General features: G+C 51.0%; 1 protein-coding gene across 1 annotated transcript; it reads right to left on the bottom strand.

The window, feature by feature from the left end:
* Positions 1-10,684: 10,684 nt before the first annotated feature.
* On the bottom strand, positions 10,685-14,392 carry ALDH3B2 (aldehyde dehydrogenase 3 family member B2). The gene is made up of 8 exons (XM_021669696.2): positions 14,348-14,392; positions 14,020-14,140; positions 13,763-13,848; positions 13,567-13,648; positions 12,799-13,185; positions 11,892-12,058; positions 11,131-11,230; positions 10,685-10,869 (listed from the first exon to the last, which is right to left on the bottom strand). Exons 1-8 carry the CDS (start codon positions 14,375-14,377, stop codon positions 10,685-10,687), a joined length of 1,158 nt encoding a protein of 385 aa, XP_021525371.2. The 5' UTR covers positions 14,378-14,392.
* Between the last annotated feature and the right edge of the window lie 5,082 nt (positions 14,393-19,474).

The raw sequence follows: 19,474 nt of genomic DNA, 5'->3' as shown, positions 1-19,474 counted from the left end.
AAGAAAGTGGACTTTGCCCGTGGGCTGACGAGATGGGTGAATTGCCTGGATCTAGCAGTGGGATCGCTAGACTTCGGCCTGGCGCAGATGGGTGAATTGCCTGGATCTAGCAGTGGGATCGCTAGACTTCGGCCTGGCGCAGCTCCGGTTTCGGTTTCTGCTTCTGGCTCTTCGTGCTCTGCTGGGATTGAGAGACACCTCCCGCCAGGCCAAGGGCAGCCCGCATCTGGGTAGACAACAGTGGGACTGGTTTTGGGAATTAGTTCTTTTTTAGAGAGACAGATTTTTTCACAGGAGGCTGAGCTGCGTCTCCCAGAGCCCCCTTGCCATACCCCGGGTCACCAGAAGCAGGAGCTCTGCCATTTGAAGCAAAAAGTATTTTTTTCAGATAAATGTTTTTATTATATTATCACACAAAGCGGGCAAGGCTGTGTATATACACACGCAACTATTTACAAATATGTTATCATATGTACAAAGGCTAGAAGGAAAATATGTGTTAAAATATTGGGGTTTTTTTCATTATTTTATGAGATACTCTACAAAACATTACAATGAGGTAGGACTATTTTAGTGCCAGAGAATCTGATAAAATGAATTTGTTCAAGAGCTTCTTTGTCAGCTGGGTGCGGTGGCTCACACCTGTAATCCCAGCACTTTGGGAGGCCGAGGCAGTGGATCACCTGAGGTCAGGAGTTTGAGACCAGCCTGGCCAACATAGCAAAACCCCATCTCTACTAAAAATACAAAAATTAGCCGGGTGTGGTGGTGGGCACCTGTAATCCCAGCTACTCAGGAGGCTGAGGCAAGAGAATCGCTTGATCCTGGGAGGCAGAGGTTACACTGAGCTGAGGTCACACCATTGCACTCCAGCCTGGGTGACATGAGGAAAACTCTGTCTCAAAAAAAAAACTCAGTTGGGTGGTGACACACACCTGTGGCCCCAGCTACTCAGCAGGCTGAGGCAGGAGGATCACCTGAGCCCGGGGAGTTGGAGGTTACAGTGAGCCATTACCGTACCGCTGCATTCCAGGGTAGACGACAGGGTGAGACCTTATCACAAAAGAAGAAAAAAGAGCTTCTTTGTCGATATCCTTTTGTGGGTGTTCATCATAGTTCCGCAGTACGTCTTCAACCCAAGGAGTTAAGTGTGTATTAGTCTGAAGACCCAGGAGAGTCTTCAAGACTTGGCACTGTCACTAATAATGATCTGCTTTGTTACGTATGACTAATATATGACCAGCGCTGGCCTGTTCTGTCTCATCAAGAGAAGATTTGAAGACCTTCTTCATGAAAACAGCATTAGCATTTTGCAGAAGGAAACCCCGGGAACAGATGTCTGCATGAAGCACCTTTATTCTGTGAGTGAACTGGTATTTCTTAATGACCATTTCCTGCAACTGGCCGAAGTCTCCATTCAGTTCTCTGCCATAGCGCTGCGCTGCTAAACTGTAAGCTCACCCCTAAAGACTGTGCTGAGCCTGGAGTTGACGTCAGCCTCGACCTTTCCTGATTGATCAGGTGTGCATGATGATAAATGAGCTTCAATTCTGTGAGGGAGAAGCAATGAGCCATCAATCTAAAGGTTCTGTTTGGCGTGAACCACACACCACACAGTAGTTCCTGCTCATTTTCCCTTCGTCACATAATGAATCAATAAAGTCTTCATCACAAAGGATGCATCAGGGTGAATGGCGGGTTCTGGCTGCTGTAGTTTTTGAAGGGTTAGATGTTCTGAGGAAAGTATGGTTTCCAGAGGCTGGCAATTCTGAAGGTTTTCTGCAGTGCAGTTGTTTGGTGGTTTGGTTGTTTTTGAGACAAGGTCTGGCTCCATCACCCAGGCTGGAGTGCAGTGGCCTGATCTTGGCTCACTGCGACCTCCAACTTCCAGGTTCAAGCAGTCCTCCCGCCTCAGCCTCCCACAGAGCTGAACTACAAGCATGCACCTGGCCAATCTTTGTATTTGTTTTTTAGAGATGGGGTCTTGCTGTGTTGTCCAGGCTTGTCTCAAACTCCTGAGCTCAAGTGATCCGCCCGCTTCAGCCTCCTAAAGTGCTGGGATTACAGGCGTGAGCCACCGCACCTGGCCTTTCTGCTGTGTTTTTCAACACAATGTCCCTATTGCTTTCAGTGAATTCATCAAAATCTCAGGTAGTTCGCATCTGCAGGAGAAGCGCTGGGTGGTCAGCAGAGCCACAGTGCAGAGCGGCTGCTGTATTTCCTGCTTTGCCAAGTGAAATCCACCCCTTCCAATTTTTAGAAAATTAATTTTTTTAAAAAATTATATTGGTGCTAAAGCAATTGCAGTTTTTAGCATTACTTTCAATGTCAAAAGCAGCGATTACTTTTGAACCAACCTAATATTACAGAGACAGGATTTCATCACCTTGCCTAAGCTGGTCTCGAACTCCTGCGAGAGTGATCCACTCACCTCAGCCTCCCAGTGTGGTGATTACAGGCATGAGCCACCACGCTCGCCCCCCTCCCCATTTTTTTTAAACTAGTTGAGTGTGAGCCAAGAGTTGCGGGATCTGTGTCACCACCAACCCAGCCTCTAAGCTGCTGGGTGGCTAACATGGGAAAAGAGTAATTGTAGCAGGACTCCAGCGGCACAAGCCATGGGGGTAAACGGTGAAAAGCAGAAGACACACTGGGGATGCCGGTATCTCAGTTGGTTGAGGGTGCCCTTGACGTATTGAGCAACCCTGGCCAGGTTCAGGAGGGACAAAAAAACCCTCAAAAAACAAGAAACAAGGCAACACCAGACAACAGGCTACCATGGCTCTTGGCTACAACCAACCAGTATACAAGAAACAGTTCACTGCGGCCGGGCGTGGTGGCCCACGCCTGTAATCCCAGCACTTTGGGAGGCCAAGGCGGGTGGATTACCCGAGGTCAGGAGTTTGAGACCAGCCTGGCCAACATGGCGAAACTCCGTCTCTACAAAAAATACAAAAAATTAGCTGGGTGTGGTGGCAGGCGCTTGTAATCCCAGCTATGTGGGAGGCCGAGGCAGGAGAATCGCTGGGATCCAGGAGGAGGAGGTTGTGAGCCAATATCACGCCACTGCACTCCAGCCTTCGTGACAACTCTGTCTTGAAAAAAAAAAAAAGGAAAGAAACAGTTCTCTGGAGAAGATGACCAGCATAAGTAAGATCCCTAGGGCTCCCACTGCCCAGCCAAAGGGCCCTCTGCCCTTGAGACCACAACAGTGTGCATATTGTAAACAAGAGGGTCATTGGGTACCAGAGTGTCCTAACTGTCCTCAGTGGATAGGGGAGGAAGCTTCCCCGTCAATTAGCCCACCAGAAGCTACAGTTTGCTGATAATGACCAGAAGTGATGGGACACGGGGAGTCCTCTATGATCTAGGAAGCCCTAGATCGGGTAACAATTGCTGTGGGAGAGACCCATGGGTTTTCCTTTCTTTCTTTTTTTTCTGAGACAGAGTCTCGCTCTGTTGCCTAGACTGGAGTGCAGTGGTGTGATCTCAGCTCACTACAACATCCACCTCTCAGGTTCAAGCAATTCTTCTGTCTCAGCCTCCTGAGTAGCTGGGACTACAGGTGCATGCCACCACGCCTGGCTAAATTTTGTATTTTTAGTAGAGATGGAGTTTCACCATATTGGTCAGGCTGGTCTTGAACTCCTGACCTCGTGATCTGCCTGCCTTGACCTTCCAAAGTGCTGGGATTACAGGCATGAGCCACCTCGCCCGGTGACCTGTTTTTCTAACGGATGTTAGAGCCAAACTTTTGCCTGTCTCCTTTCTACCGTGTTCTTTCTGAAATTCCGTAAAGGGCTTCTGCTGTATGGGACAGATAAATTTTAGCTAAAATTGTTCATTGGCCAGATACAGAGTAGGAATCTGTCTTTTAAGTAGTGAATTTTACCTGACCCGTGACTGAACCTTTAAACGTTAAAGCTACAAGATCGTTATTTGTAGTATGTACAGGTCTGGTTGCATTTGTCGATGGTACCGAATTGGCTTATAAAGAAATGAGTACTCATAAACTCAGCAAATGAGACCCGGTGCTTTTCAAGTTCACATGACAGTAACCTTTTAGTGAATGGGATTAGTCTAAAATTGTTGGTTTGATGGGAATGATGTGTCTTCTGAAATTTAACTGAAAGGTTCTTACTTTTATTAACAGATAAGTAATTTGGAATGATGACAAGCTTTGTCTAATCTATCAGTTCTCGTAAGTAATCCTGATAAATGCTAAAAATAAATAAAATATGTAAAGGTAAATGGGATAAGTATCTATCAACTTTTTATGTAATTTGAAATCCTCAATTAAATAATGGATACTCATTAACTATGTGAGTCATTTCTAAATAAGACTAAAACTGGAACAAATTTCTGACCATAAATACGTTTGCCGTGGGTTCCTGAAATTTGATATAAAGACTAAATGTGTTTGGGCCTATAAATATGTATAAAAATTATGCTATAGGGACAACACGTTTTTCTTTTTCTTTTTCTTTTTTTTGTTTGAGACAGAGTCTCGCTCTGTCGCCCAAGCTGGAGTGCAGTGGCGCGATCTCGGCTCACTGCAACATCCGCCTCCCAGGTTCAAGTGATTCTCCTGCTCCCCTGCCTCAGCCTCCTGAGTAGTTGGGACTACAGGCACGTGCCACCATGTCCAGCTAATTTTTGTATTTTTAGTTGAGATTGGGTTTCACTATGTTGGCCAGGCTGGTCTCAAACTCCTGACCTTGTGTTCCACCGGCCTCCGCCTCCCAAAGTCCTGGGATTACAGGCGTGAACGACTGTGCCCAGCCAAGGGAAACATGTTTTTCTAACAGTTGCAAAATGGATCTTCTCCATAAAATACCAATATGGGATAGGCAATTCAAGGTTTTGTGTTTCATATGTTTTTAATAAAATTTAAGGGTACTGGACAGTCACTGTGGCTCATGTAATCCCAGCACTTTGAGAAGCTGAGGCAGGAGGATCATTTGAGACCAGGAGGTCCAGGGCAGCCTGGGCAACATGGCAATATTGTGTCTCTACAAAAAAATATATGTATATATATTAACCAGGGGTGGCGGCACATGCCTACCATAGTCCCAGCTACTTAGGAGGCTGAGGTGGGAGGATCACTTGAGCCAGGGAGGTTGAGACTGCAGTAAGCCAAAATCATGCCACTGCCCTCCAGCCTTGGTGATGGAGCAAGACCCTGTTTCATCATTTTGAAACAGACCCTTTTTCAAAAAAAGAAAAGGATAATTAAAAACAAAAATTTAAGAGTAATAAGGATTTTAAAAAATCCTAATATACAAATCTATATAGGAAGTATGCCAACAGTAAGGTGTACTTAATAAGAAAACAATAATAAAGGTATAAAACATGTTCTTGCCGGGCGCGGTGGCTCACGCCTGTAATCCCAGCACTTTGGGAGGCCGAGGTGGGTGGATCACGAGGTCAAGAGATCGAGACCATCCTGGCCAACATGGTGAAACCCTGTCTCTAAAAAAACAAAAAACATGTTCTTTATTAAGAAAAAAGTAATTTTGTCTAATTTAGAAGTTGTTTAAAGGGAGTTTTAAAATATGAACTTAAGAAAGAAATAGAAAAAAGATAAAAGGAACACGTAAGTAGACGAGAGAGAGATGTAAAGAAAGTTATGGGTGTGAAGCAATGAGAATAATTTTGTATAGGAAAGAATCTTGTGTGGTCAATGTCTGTCCTAGGCTAAAACGACTAGACGTTTAAGAAAGAGGAAATACCAGGCAGGTCCAAGCATGTCGCAGGTGTCTGAGTAAGTCATGACGAGGCTCATGAATGGGAACTTATGATGAAAATGTTGGGTGTAACAAAGGATGTAAAGGACCTCTTCAAGGAGAACCATGAACCACTGCTCAAGGAAATAAGAGAGGACACAAACAGATGGAAAAACATTCCACGCTCATGGTTAGGAAGAATCAATATTGTGAAAATGGCCATACTGCCCAAAGTAATTTACAGATTAATTGCTATCCTCATCAAGCTACCTATGACCTTCTTCACAGAACTGGAAAAAAAAACGACCTTAAACTTCATATGGAACCAAAAGAGAGCCCACATAGTGAAGATAATCTTAAGCACAAAGAACAAAGCTGGAGGCATCACACTACCTGACTTCAAACTATACTACAAGGCTACAGTAATCAAAACAGCTTGGTACTGGTACCAAAACAGAGATATAGACCAATGGAACAGAACAGAGGCCTCAGAGGCAACACAACATATCTACAACCATCCGCTCTTTGACAAACCTGACAAAAATAAGCAATGGGGAAAGGATTCCCTGTTTAATAAATGGTGTTGGGATAACTGGCTAGCCATGTGCAGAAAACAGAAACTGGACCCCTTCCTGACACCTTACACTAAAATTAACTCCAGATGGATTAAAGACTTAAACATAAGACCTAACACCATAAAAACTTTCTTCTTAGAAGGTTGTCTTTCTTAGAAGAAAATGTAGGCAAAACCATTCAGGACATAGGCATAGGCAGGACTTCCTGACTAAAACACCAAAAGCATTGGCCACAAAAGCCAAAATAGACAAATGGGACCTAATCAAACTCCACAGCTTCTGTACAGCAAACGAAACAGTCATTAGAGTGAACCAGCAACCAACAATGGGAAAAAATTTTTGCAATCTACCCATCTGACAAAGGGCTAATATCCAGAATGTACAAAGAACTAAAACAGATTTACAAGAAAAAAGCAAACAAGCCCATTCAAAAGTGGGCAAAGGATATGAACAGACACTTTACAAAAGAAGACATACATGAGGCCAACAAACATATGAAAAAATGCTCATCATCACTGGCCATTAGAGAAATGCAAATCAAAACTACATTGAGATACCATCTCACGCCAGTTAGAATGGTGATCATTAAAAAATCTGGAGACAGATGCTGGAGAGGATGTGGAGAAACAGGAACACTTTTACACTGTTGGTGGGGGTGTAAATTAGTTCAACCATTGTGGAAGACAGTGTGGCGATTCTTCAAGGGCCTAGAAATAGAAATTCCATTTGACCCAGCAATCCCATTACTGGATATATATCCAAAGGATTATAAATCATTCTATTATAAAGACACATGCACACTTATGTTCACTGCAGCACTGTTTACAATAGCAAGGACCTGGAACCAAGCCAAACGCCCATCGATGATAGACTGGACAAGGAAAATGTGGCACATATATACCATGGAATACTATGCAGCCATAAAAAATGATGAGTTCGTGTCCTTTGTAGGGACATGGTTGAATCTGGAAACCATCATTCTCAGCAAACTGACAGAAGAACAGAAAACCAAACACTGCATATTCTCACTCATAGGTGGGTGTTGAACAATGAGAACACATGGACACAGGGAGGGGAGCATCACAAACTGGGGCCTATTGGGGGGGACTAGGGGAGGGACAGTGGTGGGTAGAGCGGTTGGGGAGGAATAACAGGGGGAGAAATGCCAGTTATAGGTGACAGGGGGATGGAGGCAGCAAGCCACATTGCCATGTATGTACCTATGCAACAATCTTGCATGATCTGCACATGTACCCCAGAATCTAAAATACAACTAAAAATATATATTTCTTTTTTTAAAAAAAGGAAATGTTGGGTGTGATTACGTTGGCTATAATTAAATGAAATTATTTGTGACAGGTTATTTTTTTTTGTTTTTATTTTATTTTATTTTTTTTTTTGAGATGGAGTCTCACTCGTTCACCCAGGTTGGAGTGCAGTGGTGCAATCTCGGCTCACTGCAACTTCCATCTCCTGGGTTCAAGTGATTCTCCTGCCTCAGCCTCCCAAGTAGCTGGGATTACAGGTGCCTGCCACCATACCTGGCTAATTTTTGTATCTTTAGTAGAGATAGGGTTTCACCATGTTGTTCAGACTGGTTTTGAACTCCTGATCTTGTGATCCGCCCACCTCAGCCTCCGAAAGTGTTGGAATGTTGGAATTACAAGCGTGAGCCACCGCGTCCCGGCACTGCGCCAGTGTAAATTCATTCTGTGTTCTTAGTTTTTCTTAACGTGGCTGAGTTGATTGATGTAACCAGGACTTCCTGTGGTATTACTAATGTATCCCCTGCTTACTGGCCTAGGAAACACAGGTTGCTTAGGGAGACTGAGCTTTAAAGGTTTTTCCATGATGTAACTTTCTGTATTGCTTTTGAAGTCTTTTGTTTGTTTGCTTGTTTGTTTTGAGATGGAGTCTCGCTCTGTCGCCCAGGCTGGAGTGCAGTGGTGCTATCTCAGCTCACTGCAACCTCCGCCTCCCAGGTTCAAGCAATTCTCCTGCCTCAGCCTCCCAAGTAGCTGGGATTACAGGTGCCCACCACCATGCCCAGCTAATTTTTGTATTTTTAGTAGAGACGGGGTTTTACCATGTTGGTCAGGCTGACCACGTGATCTGCCCGCCTCAGCCTCCCAAAGTGCTGAGATTACAGCGTGAGCCACCTCGCCCGGCCTTGCTTTTGAAGTCTTTTGATTGTCACTGTGGTTAAATGAGTAACTATTATTTAGCAGTGATCTCTGATTTGCTAGAAGGAAGTCGTTTGAACTTTCTGACATCTTTAGAAGGTTTTCCCAGGATCCAAATCCTAAATTAAGCTATCTGGCCTAAAATCAACTTTGAGATTCTTCCAGAAGGGCCTCCTGGAGTGCCTCAAAGTTTGTATATCTCATTTTGTGGAGATATTAAATGATCAGGCTTATTTGATAAGTAATACAGGAAGCATTGTCAAGTAGAAATGGTGTTTAACTTCCTTTAAGTAATGTCTGTGTAAGTGTGTCACTAAAACATGGGAAATGGAGAGTCCTAAAACTCTGATATGCCAAGATACATCCCATGACTGTGATCATTGTGTTGGGTGGTTGTATGCTGCGGAAATGCTTAAATCTCCTGTCAATTGTAAACCGTCTTCAGATCTCTGCCTGGCTGTTCCGGGCTTTTGTCACTCATGGTTATTCTCTATTTTTGAGGCATGGTCTCACTCTGTTGGAGTGAGGCTCTGTACTCAGGCTGGAGTACAGTGGCCCCAGCTTTGAGTTGTCCAATCTTTCTGGCCCAAACCAACATATATCTTACAGGTATTGATTGATGCCTCATGTCTCCCAAAATGTATAAATCCAAGCTGTGACCCGACCATCTTGGGCTTATGTCCTCAGGATCTCCTAAGGGCTGTGTCACGGGCCATGGTCAGAATAAATCTCTTCAAATATTGTACAGAGTCTGACTCTTTGGGTTGACATCTGCAATACTTTGACCAAGTGTCCTTTGTGAACAAAGGTGGAAGGGTTCACTTTTTCTCCCTACTTGATTCCTACAAAATTCAGAAACTATTGATGAATATTCTTATTTATATAAAATCAGCAAAAAAAATTAAAAAAATCCCTGCTCTCTGTAAGCAGGATACAATTAGAAACAGTGATTATATTACCAAGGCTTGGACTGAAATACCATATTTTAGAAATGTGGGCTGGGCATGGTGGCTCACACCTGTAATCCCAGAATTTTGGGAGACCAAGGTAGACTGCTTGAGCCCAGAGTTTGACAGCGGACTAGGCAACATAGTTCTAAATCTGAGATTTCCTTTATGATTAAGATGTGTGGAGTCCCCATTCTACAAGGTAAGTTCAACCTCAGAGAGACAGGCTCTCCAGAACAGGTAAGTTTATTTGGGAAGACCAGAGGATTGCAACCGGGCTAGGAGTGTGAGGACAGATCCCAGCCATATACTGGGGGCCACAGCCACGAGGAGGCTTTTAAAGACAGAAGTCCATGTAAGCGGCTTTGAAACAAGGTTCATAGGTCACAAGCAGATCGCAGGAGTTGGCAGTGGAGACGACCGTGCTAGGCAAGCGTCTGCAGCTCACCGGGAATGCTACAGGCTTGAGGACGTGCTCTCGATACGCCCTGTGTCTCGTCTAAGTGCAGGAGTGCCTTGTGAAAAATCCTGTTACGGGCATGTGTGTGTGAGGGCTTCTTTGTGACCTCCCCGACTCCATTTTGCTAGCATTTGACATAAGTGACTCCACTTTGGTTCCAGCAACTTTCACATAGGAAATTGAGGCTCAGAGAAGTCAAGGGACTTGCCACAGTCCCCAGTAATGCTGCGCAGTGGAGTGAGGCAGACACCAGCTTTCCCCGTGGACACAGCTGCTGCGGGTGAGTGCAGGGTGCGGTGTGAGCCAGAGGGGTGGTGCAGAGACCAGTGTGAGATGTGAGAGGGTCCCTGGGGGAGGCAGTGCCGGTGCCGCTGGGATGGGGCAGAGGTAGACCTGTGCGTGCCTAGAGGAGAGAGCTCCACGCTCTGAACCCTTCAGTGCTGCTGCCCCTAAGAAGGCAGGGCACTGTCTTTCCCAGGGTAATGCTGTCCCAGGACTGGGCCTGGCCAACCGTGACTGAGAGAGCAAAGGGCTGGAATTGGGGAGGGTGGGGCGAGTGGGGACACTTGGCATGTTTTGCGGCCTCTTGGCCTCTCTCGAACGAACGGTGTCCCCCAGATAGAAGCAAGACCTTGCTTTCAACCCTGGCAGCCAGGATGCAGTCATGTCACAGCTCCACCAACCGCAGGCTGGGGGAGCCCGCGGTCTGGAGGAACAATGAGTTGGGGGCACAGAGCCCCTCAGGACTAGACTCAGGTTTCTCTGTGCGACCCGTTGGAGGCGGGCGGGGCACTCACAGGAGGGTGCAGCTCTGGGAGCCCAGGGCCCAGCGGGCCAGCTGCTGCCCCCTGTTGGAATAGGGCGGGTAGCGGATGTTGTTGAGCTTCTCTAGGCCAGTGGGGCAGAGCAGGCAGGCGCGGTGGTGGGAGAAGGTGTCGAAGGTGAACTTGCCATGGTACCGGCCCATCCCGCTGTGGCCTGTGTGGGCGCAGAGAGCGAGGGCCTGAGCCAGGCCACCCACACAGCCTCAGCAGCAGCCCGCTGCCTAGCCAGGGGCACACAGCTGGCAGGGAGCTCAGAGAGAGCCAGGCCATTCACTGAGCCATTTTACAGAGAGGGAAACTGAGGCCTTGAGAGGCTCAGGGCCCGGATCAAGGTTGAACAGTGAGTGAAGGGACTTCCTGGGTCTGGGGTACCAAACCCGAGCTTCGCTGGGGGTGGAAATGGGCAGGGACTCACCGATGCCCCCCAGCGGCACAGACGGCAGAGACATGTAGATGAAGCCGTCATTGCCTACGAAGCCGCCGCTGCTGGTCCGCTCCAACATCTGGTTCACAACCTGCCGTGGAGTGGGAAGGTGGGCAGTAGGCTCCAGCCATGGGAAGAGGGCTTGGGCCCCGCCCATTCCACAGCAGAGGTGGAGGAGGCCCACCTCATCCTCGCCTGTCCCTCCACCCTCTGACAGGCAATCATCTCTGCTCTACCCATCTTGCGGGGACAGCACCCTCTCAGTGAGGGTCGGGGTGCTGTGAGGGTCGGGGTGCCATGGGGGTGATTACCACCATGATGCAAAGACCAGGAAACCCTGCAGGACCGCAGGGAGCCAGTGGTCTTGAGTTGTGTCATGAGGTTAGGACGCTGCAGTAGGGGGTGCAGGCCCCGCCACGACCTGCTGGGCTCTGGCTATCAGGCCCTGGCTCTGCCTTGTCCCTGACCTCCACTCAGGGCCTCTGCTTGCCCGTGCAGAACCTTTGCACAGTCCAGGTGCAGGCTGCTCCGGCCTGGACAGAGGGCGGGCCCACCACATGCCTGGTGGGTTTGGACCATACCCCCTCTGCCAGGCATCCTCGCCGGATGCAGCATTACCAGGTGGCCTAGATATAGTTATTGTTGAGGCATCTGCTGCCCCAAATCCCTCCAGGGAAGGGCTGTGAAAGGAGAGGGGCCAGTCTGTGCCCCTTTCAGCCCCTCCATTGCCCCCAGCCCGGCCGCGCCCCCACCTGGCTGCTGTTGGAGAAGGCGTACAGGGCCAGGGGCTTCTCCCTCCGGTTGATGAACTCGATGGCTTCATCCACGCCCCGCACGTTCACGATGGGCAGGATGGGCCCGAAAATCTCCTCCTGCATCACCGGCTCCGTCTCCTGCACGTCCACCAGCACCGTGGGGGCTGCGGGGCACGAGAGACGGCTCAGCCCCGGGGCCACAGTCAGGACAGCCCCCAGGGGTGGGGGTAACGGTGGGGACAGGGCCAAGGGCCAGGGCTCCAGGCCAGGATCCCGGGGTCTGACATCCCAGGGCTCCAGGATTTGGAATGCCTAGGGAAGAAAGTCTCCCCACAGCCCCTAGAAGGGACCCTAGGCTTCCCCAGCCTGCCCAGGGCCGGTGGGGCCCAGAGAATCCCCCGACCTTGGTCCCACAGTCAGGAGTGATGGGATCTCAGAACCTTGGAGTTCATGAAGTGACAGCGTCCAAGAATGTTGGCGCCGCAGTGTCCCGTGAGCTGCTGAGCTGTACGGCCCAGGAGACCCGGGGGCTCAGGATGGGGCCATCAGAGTTTGGAACCCGGGGATCGTGGGCTCAGAGAATCTGAGGTCACGGCCTTTCAGGACAGCCGGTGGTGGGATGGGAGTTCATCTTAGCACAGTGGGCCCTGGAGCCCAGGGTCTGAGCTCAGTGAATCCAGGGCTGAGGGACCAGTTTGGCCTCATGGGGCCACAGGCTCAGAAGCACAGAGACAGATTAGTGGCACCGGAGCTGTGGCTCAAGGCCGGGCTCTGGCAATGGGGCCAGGTTTCAGGTGCGGGGCCAGGTTTCAGGTGCGGGCCCAGATTCATGGTCCACCTGTGGGCCCTCCAGTGAGGAGGGGTCTCGGCCCACGTGGGCTGTGGCGGGGGCAGCGGGACTCACCGATGTAGCGATCGCGCTCATCGCTCTGGCCCCCGATGGCCACGCGGCCGCAGCCCAGCAGTGCCCGCAGCCGCTGGAACTGTTTCTGGTTGATGATGCGGCCCAGGTCTGGGGAGCTCTGGGGGTCGTCGCCATAGAAACGGGTGATGGTGCTCTGCAGGGCGGGCAGCAGCCTCTCCTGCATCTCAGGGCTGCACAGGAGGTAGTCAGGGGCCACGCAGGTCTGGCCGGCGTTGAAGTATCGGAACCAGGCCACGCGGTTGGCCACGATCTGGGGGTCGCAGTCGTCGTCCACATAGCAGGGGTTCTTGCCGCCCAGCTCCAGGGTGACAGGCGTCAGGTGCTTGGCAGCGGCGGTCATGACGATCTTGCCCACGCGAGGGCTCCCTGGGCGTGGAAGGAAACTAGAGTGGCTGTTCAGTGACCTGGACCAGGCCTGGGGCCCTGCTCCTCCCTGGAGAGGTGGTGGAGTCGGCGGGCTTGCCCACTGTCTTCATAGAAACCCTTCACGGCCCAAGTCCTGGCCTGCCTCCCACATCTCCTGGGTGGTTCTGCCTCACCCACTGGGACCTGCCTCCAGCCCGGCCACCCCAGGGTGCAATTCCTCCAATGTGCCCAGGGCCTGGCCTGTGCTGGCAGATGGCCTCTGCCAGCTCCAGCTTCCCATGGCCCCCACTGCTGGCCCCAGCCCCCTCCCTCCACAGCCCTCCCACCCTCTCCCCTGCGATTCCCTCCGCCTGCTCTGTGACCCTGACCTGGCCCCCTCACCCGTGAAGAAGATGTAGTCGAACTTGTGCTCCAGCAGCTGTCCCGTCTCCTCAGGCCCGCCCAGCACCACGGCAAAGCAGCTCTGTAAGGCGGGACGGGTGGCTCAGGGGCAGGCTCCGGGGCCAGCAGGGCGTCCTCAGCCCACAGGGGTGAGACATGGGGGCGCAGGGAGCTGCCAGGGCAGAGCCACCCTCACCTGGTCCAGGTACTGCGGCAGCACCTCAGCCAAGACCTTCTCTGTGCCCCGGCTGATTTCTGATGGTTTCAGCACCACGCAGTTTCCTGCAGGGGCAGATGGGGCCATCACTGGGGGAGCCAGGTCCCCACACCCGCCCAGGGTCTGGGCTGGGAGGGCACCTGAGGCCGAGGGTGTTCCATAGGCAGGATTCTGGGGGCCTCTTTGGGAAGGGCTGCTGGGCAGGGAGGGTATGGAATTCAGAACCCCCTCCTCACCTGCGGCGAGGGCGCCCACCAGGGGCACCAGGGTCAGGTTCACAGGGTAGTTCCAGGGTGCAATGATGAGGACCAGGCCAAAGGGTTCCTTCCGGACGAAGGCTGAATCCAGCTTTGTTAACTGGGGCACAGGGCAGACGTGAGACCCTGCCAAGGGCCACCCCCAACCCCCCCCACCGCACACTTGTGGCCACAGCTCCCTGTGCAATGGAGTCCCAGGAGAGACGAGAAAGTCAGTGACTTGCCCAGGCTCGGGGGCAGGAAGCGGCCTGGGTCAGAGCTATCCAGTGCTCTGCCCTGCCCTCCTTCCATTGCCAGCATGGCTCACCAAGTTTGTGGACCCTGGTGTGTCCTTCATCCAGGCCTGCAGGTTCTTGAGAGCGAGGTTAATCTCATTCTGGCAAAGGATGAGCTCAGATATGTCTGAATCGAAGGCTGACTGTGGTGGAGGTGGAATGGCGAGTGGTCAGGCCCAGAGCTGGCCCAGGAGGGGTCTAGGATTTGAGGAGGGCACATGCAGGCACTGCCCCCACCAGATACATAAAGATAGCTCCTATGGGAGGCTCTGCGGTCCCCTGGGAACTGCACATGGCTGCAATTCTGATCTGCAACTTCCTGGCTGTGTGGCCTTGGCAAGCAAGTGACTTTAACCCCATAGTGCCTCAGTTTCCCCATTTGCAACATGGGGCCAGCCATCGAGCCTGCATCGCAGAGTGGCCGTGAGTGTTATGAGTGAAAGTCGGGTGCCTGTCACAGGGAGGGGTCTGTTGAACAGGAATGAAACTAGGGACGCAGCCAGTCACTGGGGGCGTGGACGCTCCTGAAGGACAGGGATGACGCTCCAGCCCCTGCCTGCGCCCACCCTCCACAGCCCACCTTGTGCAGGTCCTGGGCCAGTGCGTCGTGCAGAAGCTGCTTGTTTTCTTGAAGGAAGCGGCCAAGAGCCCGGAGCTGCTCAGCCCGGAACTCGGCCGGCCGAGTGCACCCTGAGTGGAAGGCCTCCCGCAGTCGCCGCAGCGTGTCCTCAAAGGGGTCCGTCCTGCCGGACGGTGCAGCATGAACTGCATGGCCAGGGCTGCCCCTCCTTCATGGGCACCCTCCAGCCACCCCAGGGTCTGCACACCCTTGCCCCAGCTGCACCCATGGGAGCTCACAGGCACCCCCACCTCATACACACACAGAATGACCCCACGGGGGCTGGGGCTGCCTGCACCCCCTCCGCTCACCTGCCTCCCAGGCGCACCCATGAGGGAGGGCCCTGGGCTTGACCTGCCCCACTCCAAGGAGGGGTTTCCCGTCTCGACGCCCTGGAAGTCCAGCACACCCCACACCTCGGGTGACCCCTTTGCCCGCCCTCCCAGCTCTTCCCTGCTCATCCCCTCCTTGCACAGACACATACCCCCTCACATTGGCACCTGGCCACCCCTTCACCCAGACCACCCAGATGGAACAGGGTCTCCCCTGGGTCTTCCTCCCTTCTGGGACTAAACGAGGAACTTGGAGGGGTCTTTGCGTCAGGAATCACAGAGCTTTGAGGTCGCAGATGGGGAAACTGAAGCCATAAGGCGTGCCCTAGCGCTGAGGAGGGGGGTGGCACTCAGCTGGTCCTGGAAGGAAACAGAAGCGGAGGAGAGACCTCCGGGGCTGGCATCCATGGGTACAAGTGGCAGGTGGGGGTAGGCTGGCAGAGAGGAGACTGCCCCAGGGCATGAACCTCTCTGGGTTTTAGCCTGAGGGCCCAAGGGAACCCCAGTGGGATCTGGAGAGGAGAGATCAGGACCATGGGGTGGGGGGAGGGCCCAGGGGGACACTCAGGAGGATTGCCAGGCCCCAGCACGGGGGGTCTGAGCACCCCAACCCGGGGACTGAAGAATGGCTTGCAAATCCTGTGTCTTTGTGTATCTGTGTGTCTGCGTGTCTTTGTGTCTTTGTATATCTTTGTGTGTCTATGTGTGTGTCTTTGTGCGTATGGGTGTCTGTCTTTGTGTGTGTTTGCATGTATGGGTGTCTGTGCATCTCTGTGTGTCTGTATGTATGGGTGCTGTGTGTCTGTGTGTATGGGTGTCTCTGTGTGTGTATGGGTGTCAGGGTGTTTGTGTGTCTGTGTATATGGCTATCTGTGTGTGTTTGGGTGTCTGTGTGTCTTTGTATGGGTGTCTATGTCTTCATGTATATGGATGTCTGTGTGTCATATCTTTGTGTATCTTTGTGTATATGAGTGTCTGTGTGTATATGGGTGTCTGTGTGTGTCTTTGTGTGTATAAGTGTCTGGGTGTCTGAATGTCTGTGTGTATGGGTGTCTTGTGTGTCTTTGTATGTATGGGTGTCTATGTGTCTATGTGTATATGGGTGTCTATGTGTCTGTGTGTGTATGAGTGTGTGTCTGGGAATCTGTGTGTGTGTGTGTATGGGTGTCTGTGTGTGTGTGTATGGGTATCTGTGTGGCTGTGTGTGTCTATGTGTCTGTGTGTGTATACGGGTGTCTGTGTGTCTGTGGGTGCTGTGTGCATATGGGTGTCTGTGCATCTGTGGGTGTCTGTGTGTCTGTGTGTATGTGGGTGTCTGTGTGTGTATGGGTGTCTGTGTGTCTGTGGGTGTCTGTGTGTATATGGGTGTCTGTGTGTGTGTGTGTGTCTGGATATCTGTGTGTGTGCGTATGGGTGTCTGTGTGTGTGTATGGGTATCTGTGTGTCTGTGTGTGTATATGGGTATCTGTGTGTCTGTGGGTGTCTGGGTGTATATGGGTGTCTGTGTGTGTGTGAGTGTCTGGATATCTGTGTGTGTGCGTATGGGTGTCTGTGTGTGTGTATGGGTATCTGTGTGTCTGTGTGTATGGGTGTCTGTGTGTCTGTGTGTGTATATGGGTGTCTGTGTGTCTGTGGGTGTCTGTGTGTATATGAGTGTCTGTGCATCTGTGGGTGTCTGTGTGTCTGTGTGTATGTGGGTGTGTGTGTATGGGTGTCTGTGTGTGTGTGTATGGGTGTCTGTGTGTCTGTGTGTCTATGTGTGTATGGGTGTCTGTGTGTCTGTGTCTGTGTGGGTGTCTGTGTGCTTGTGTGTGTCTGTGTGTCTGTGCATGCATGAGTGTCTGTATGTGTATGGGTGCCTGTGTGTCTATGTGTCTTTGTGTGTATGGGTGTCTATGTCTTCATGTATATGGGTGTCTGTGTGTCTGTGTCTTTGTGTATTTTTGTGTGTATGGGTGTCTGTGTGTGTATAAGTGTCTGAGTGTCTGTATGTCTGTGTATATGGGTGTCTTGTGTGTCTTTGTGTGTATGGATGTCTGTGGGTGTCTGTATGTGTGTGTGTCTGTGTGTCTGTGTGTGTATATGGGTGTCTGCGTGTGTGTGTGTATGGGTGTCTGTGTGTCTGTGTGTATGGGTGTCTGTGTGTCTGTGTGTGTCTGTGTGTCTGTGTGTGTGTCTGAGTGTCTGTGTGTCTGTGTATGGGTGTCTGTGTATCTGTGTGTCTGGGTGTCTGTGTGTGTGTATGGGTGTCTGTGTGTGTGTGTGTATGGATATCTGTGTGTCTGTGTGTATAGGTGTCTATGTGTCTGTGTCTGTGTGTCTGTGTGTGTATATGGGTGTCTGTGCATCTGTGGGTGTCTGTCTGTGTGGGGGGGGTGTCTGTGTGTATGTGGGTGTCTGTGTGTGTATGGGTGTCTGTGTGTCTGTGGGTGTCTGTGTGTATGAGTGTCTGTGTGTCTGTGGCTGTGTGGGTGTCTGTGTGTCTGTGCGTGTATGGGTGTCTGTGTGTCTATGGATGTCTGTGTGTGTATGGGTGTTTGTGTGTGAATGTCCGTGTGTCTGTGTGTGTATATGGGTGTCCGTGTGTCTGTAGGTGTCTGTGTGTCTGTGTGTATATGGGTGTCTGTGTGTCTGTGGGTGTCCATGTATCTGTGTGTATATGGGTGTCTGTGTGTCTGTGAGTGTCCATGTGTCTGTGTGTGTATATGGGTGTCCGTGTGTCTGTGGATGTCTGTGTGTCCGTGTGTATATGGGTGTCTGTGTGTCTGTGGGTGTCTGTGTCTGTGTGTGTATGGGTGTATGGGTGTCTGTGTGTCTATGTATGGGTGTCTGTGTTTGTGTGTGTGTCTGTGTGGGTGTCTGTGTGTTTGTGTGTCTGTATGTGTGTATGGGTGTCTGTGTGTCTGTGTGTCTATGTATGGGTGTCTGTGTTTGTGTGTGTGTCTGTGTGTTTGGGTGTCTGTGTGTTTGTGTGTCTGTGTGTATGGGTGTCTGTGTGTCTGTGTATGTATGGGTGTCTGTGTGTGTATGGGTGTCTGTGTGTCTGTGTGTCTGTAGATGTCTGTGTATCTGTGTGTGTATGGGTGTCTGTGCGTTTATGTGTGTGTGGGTGTCTGCGTGTCTGTATGTTTGTCTGTGGGTGTCCGTGTGTCTGTGGATGTCTGTGTGTCTGTGTGTGGGTGTGTCTGTGTGCTTGTGTGTGTGTGGGTGTCTGTGTCTGTGTGGGTGTGGGTGTCTGCATGTCTGTATGTTTATCTGTGGGTGTCTGTGGGTGTCTCTGTGTCTGTGAGGGGATGTCTGTGTGTTTGTGTGTCTGTGTGTGTGTGGGTGTGTGTGTCTGTATGTCTGTATGTGTATGGGTGTCTGTGTGTCTGTGGGTGTCTGTGTCTGTGTGTGTGTGGGTGTGTCTGTGTGTGTGTGGGTGTTTGTGTGTCTGTGGATGTCTGTGTGTGTGGGTGTCTGTGTGTTTATGTGTGTGTGGGTGTCTGCGTGTATGTTTATCTGTGGGTTTCTGTGTGTCTGTGGATGTCTGTGTGTGTGCGTGGGGGTGTCTGTGTGTGTCTGTATGTCTGTATGTGTATGGGTGTCTGTGTGTCTATGTATGGGTGTCTGTGTGTTTGTGCATCTGTGTCTGTGTGTGTGTGGGTGTCTGTGTGTTTGTGTGTCTGTGTGTGTCTGTGTGTGTATGGGTGTCTGTGCGTTTGTGTGTGTGTCTGTGTGTTTGTGTGTCTGGGGGTCTGTGTCTGTGTGGGGGGGTGTCTGTGTGTTTGTGTGTCTGTGGATGTCTGTGTGTGTATGGGTGTCTGTGTGTTTATGTGTGTGTGGGTGTCTGCGTGTCTGTATGTTTCTCTGTGGGTGTCTGTGTGTCTGTGTGTGTGTGGGTGTCTGTGTCTATGTGTGTCATATGTGCATGTGGGTGTGGATCTGCGCTACCTCGGCCTCGGCAGCAGGTCACAGGGCTATGCCCAGGGCTGTGCCTCAGACCCGCGTTGGTGAGGCAGTGGGGGTGAGTGGCAAGCAGGGCCTTAGCATCCGCGGTGGGTGCCCTGGAGGCCGGTGGCCTCATCTGCACTTGCACTGCTTCCAATCCCCGATTCACGTCCTGATCCCAGCCCTGGTGCCCCTGGTCATCTGTCCATAAATCTGTCTTCTCCCTTAGCCTGGGAGCTCCTCAAAGGGAGGACGGGGTGTGTCTCCATCCCTGGGGC

The sequence above is a fragment of the Aotus nancymaae genome, unplaced genomic scaffold (assembly GCF_030222135.1).
Source record: "Aotus nancymaae isolate 86718 unplaced genomic scaffold, 86718_ANA_hifiasm-v0.15.2.pri h1tg000059l, whole genome shotgun sequence".
Taxonomy (NCBI): Eukaryota; Metazoa; Chordata; class Mammalia; order Primates; family Aotidae; genus Aotus; species Aotus nancymaae.
This window is presented reverse-complemented; position numbering and strand designations above follow the sequence as displayed.

Coding starts and splice junctions, on each gene's coding strand:
- ALDH3B2 (XM_021669696.2), bottom strand. CDS start 14,377: ATGAAGGACACACCAGGGTCCACAAACTTG. Junction 13,849..14,019: donor GGTGGGCGCCCTCGCCGCAG/GTGAGGAGGGGG, acceptor CTGCCCCTGCAG/GAAACTGCGTGGTGCTGAAA. Junction 13,649..13,762: donor TGCCGCAGTACCTGGACCAG/GTGAGGGTGGCT, acceptor CCCGCCTTACAG/AGCTGCTTTGCCGTGGTGCT.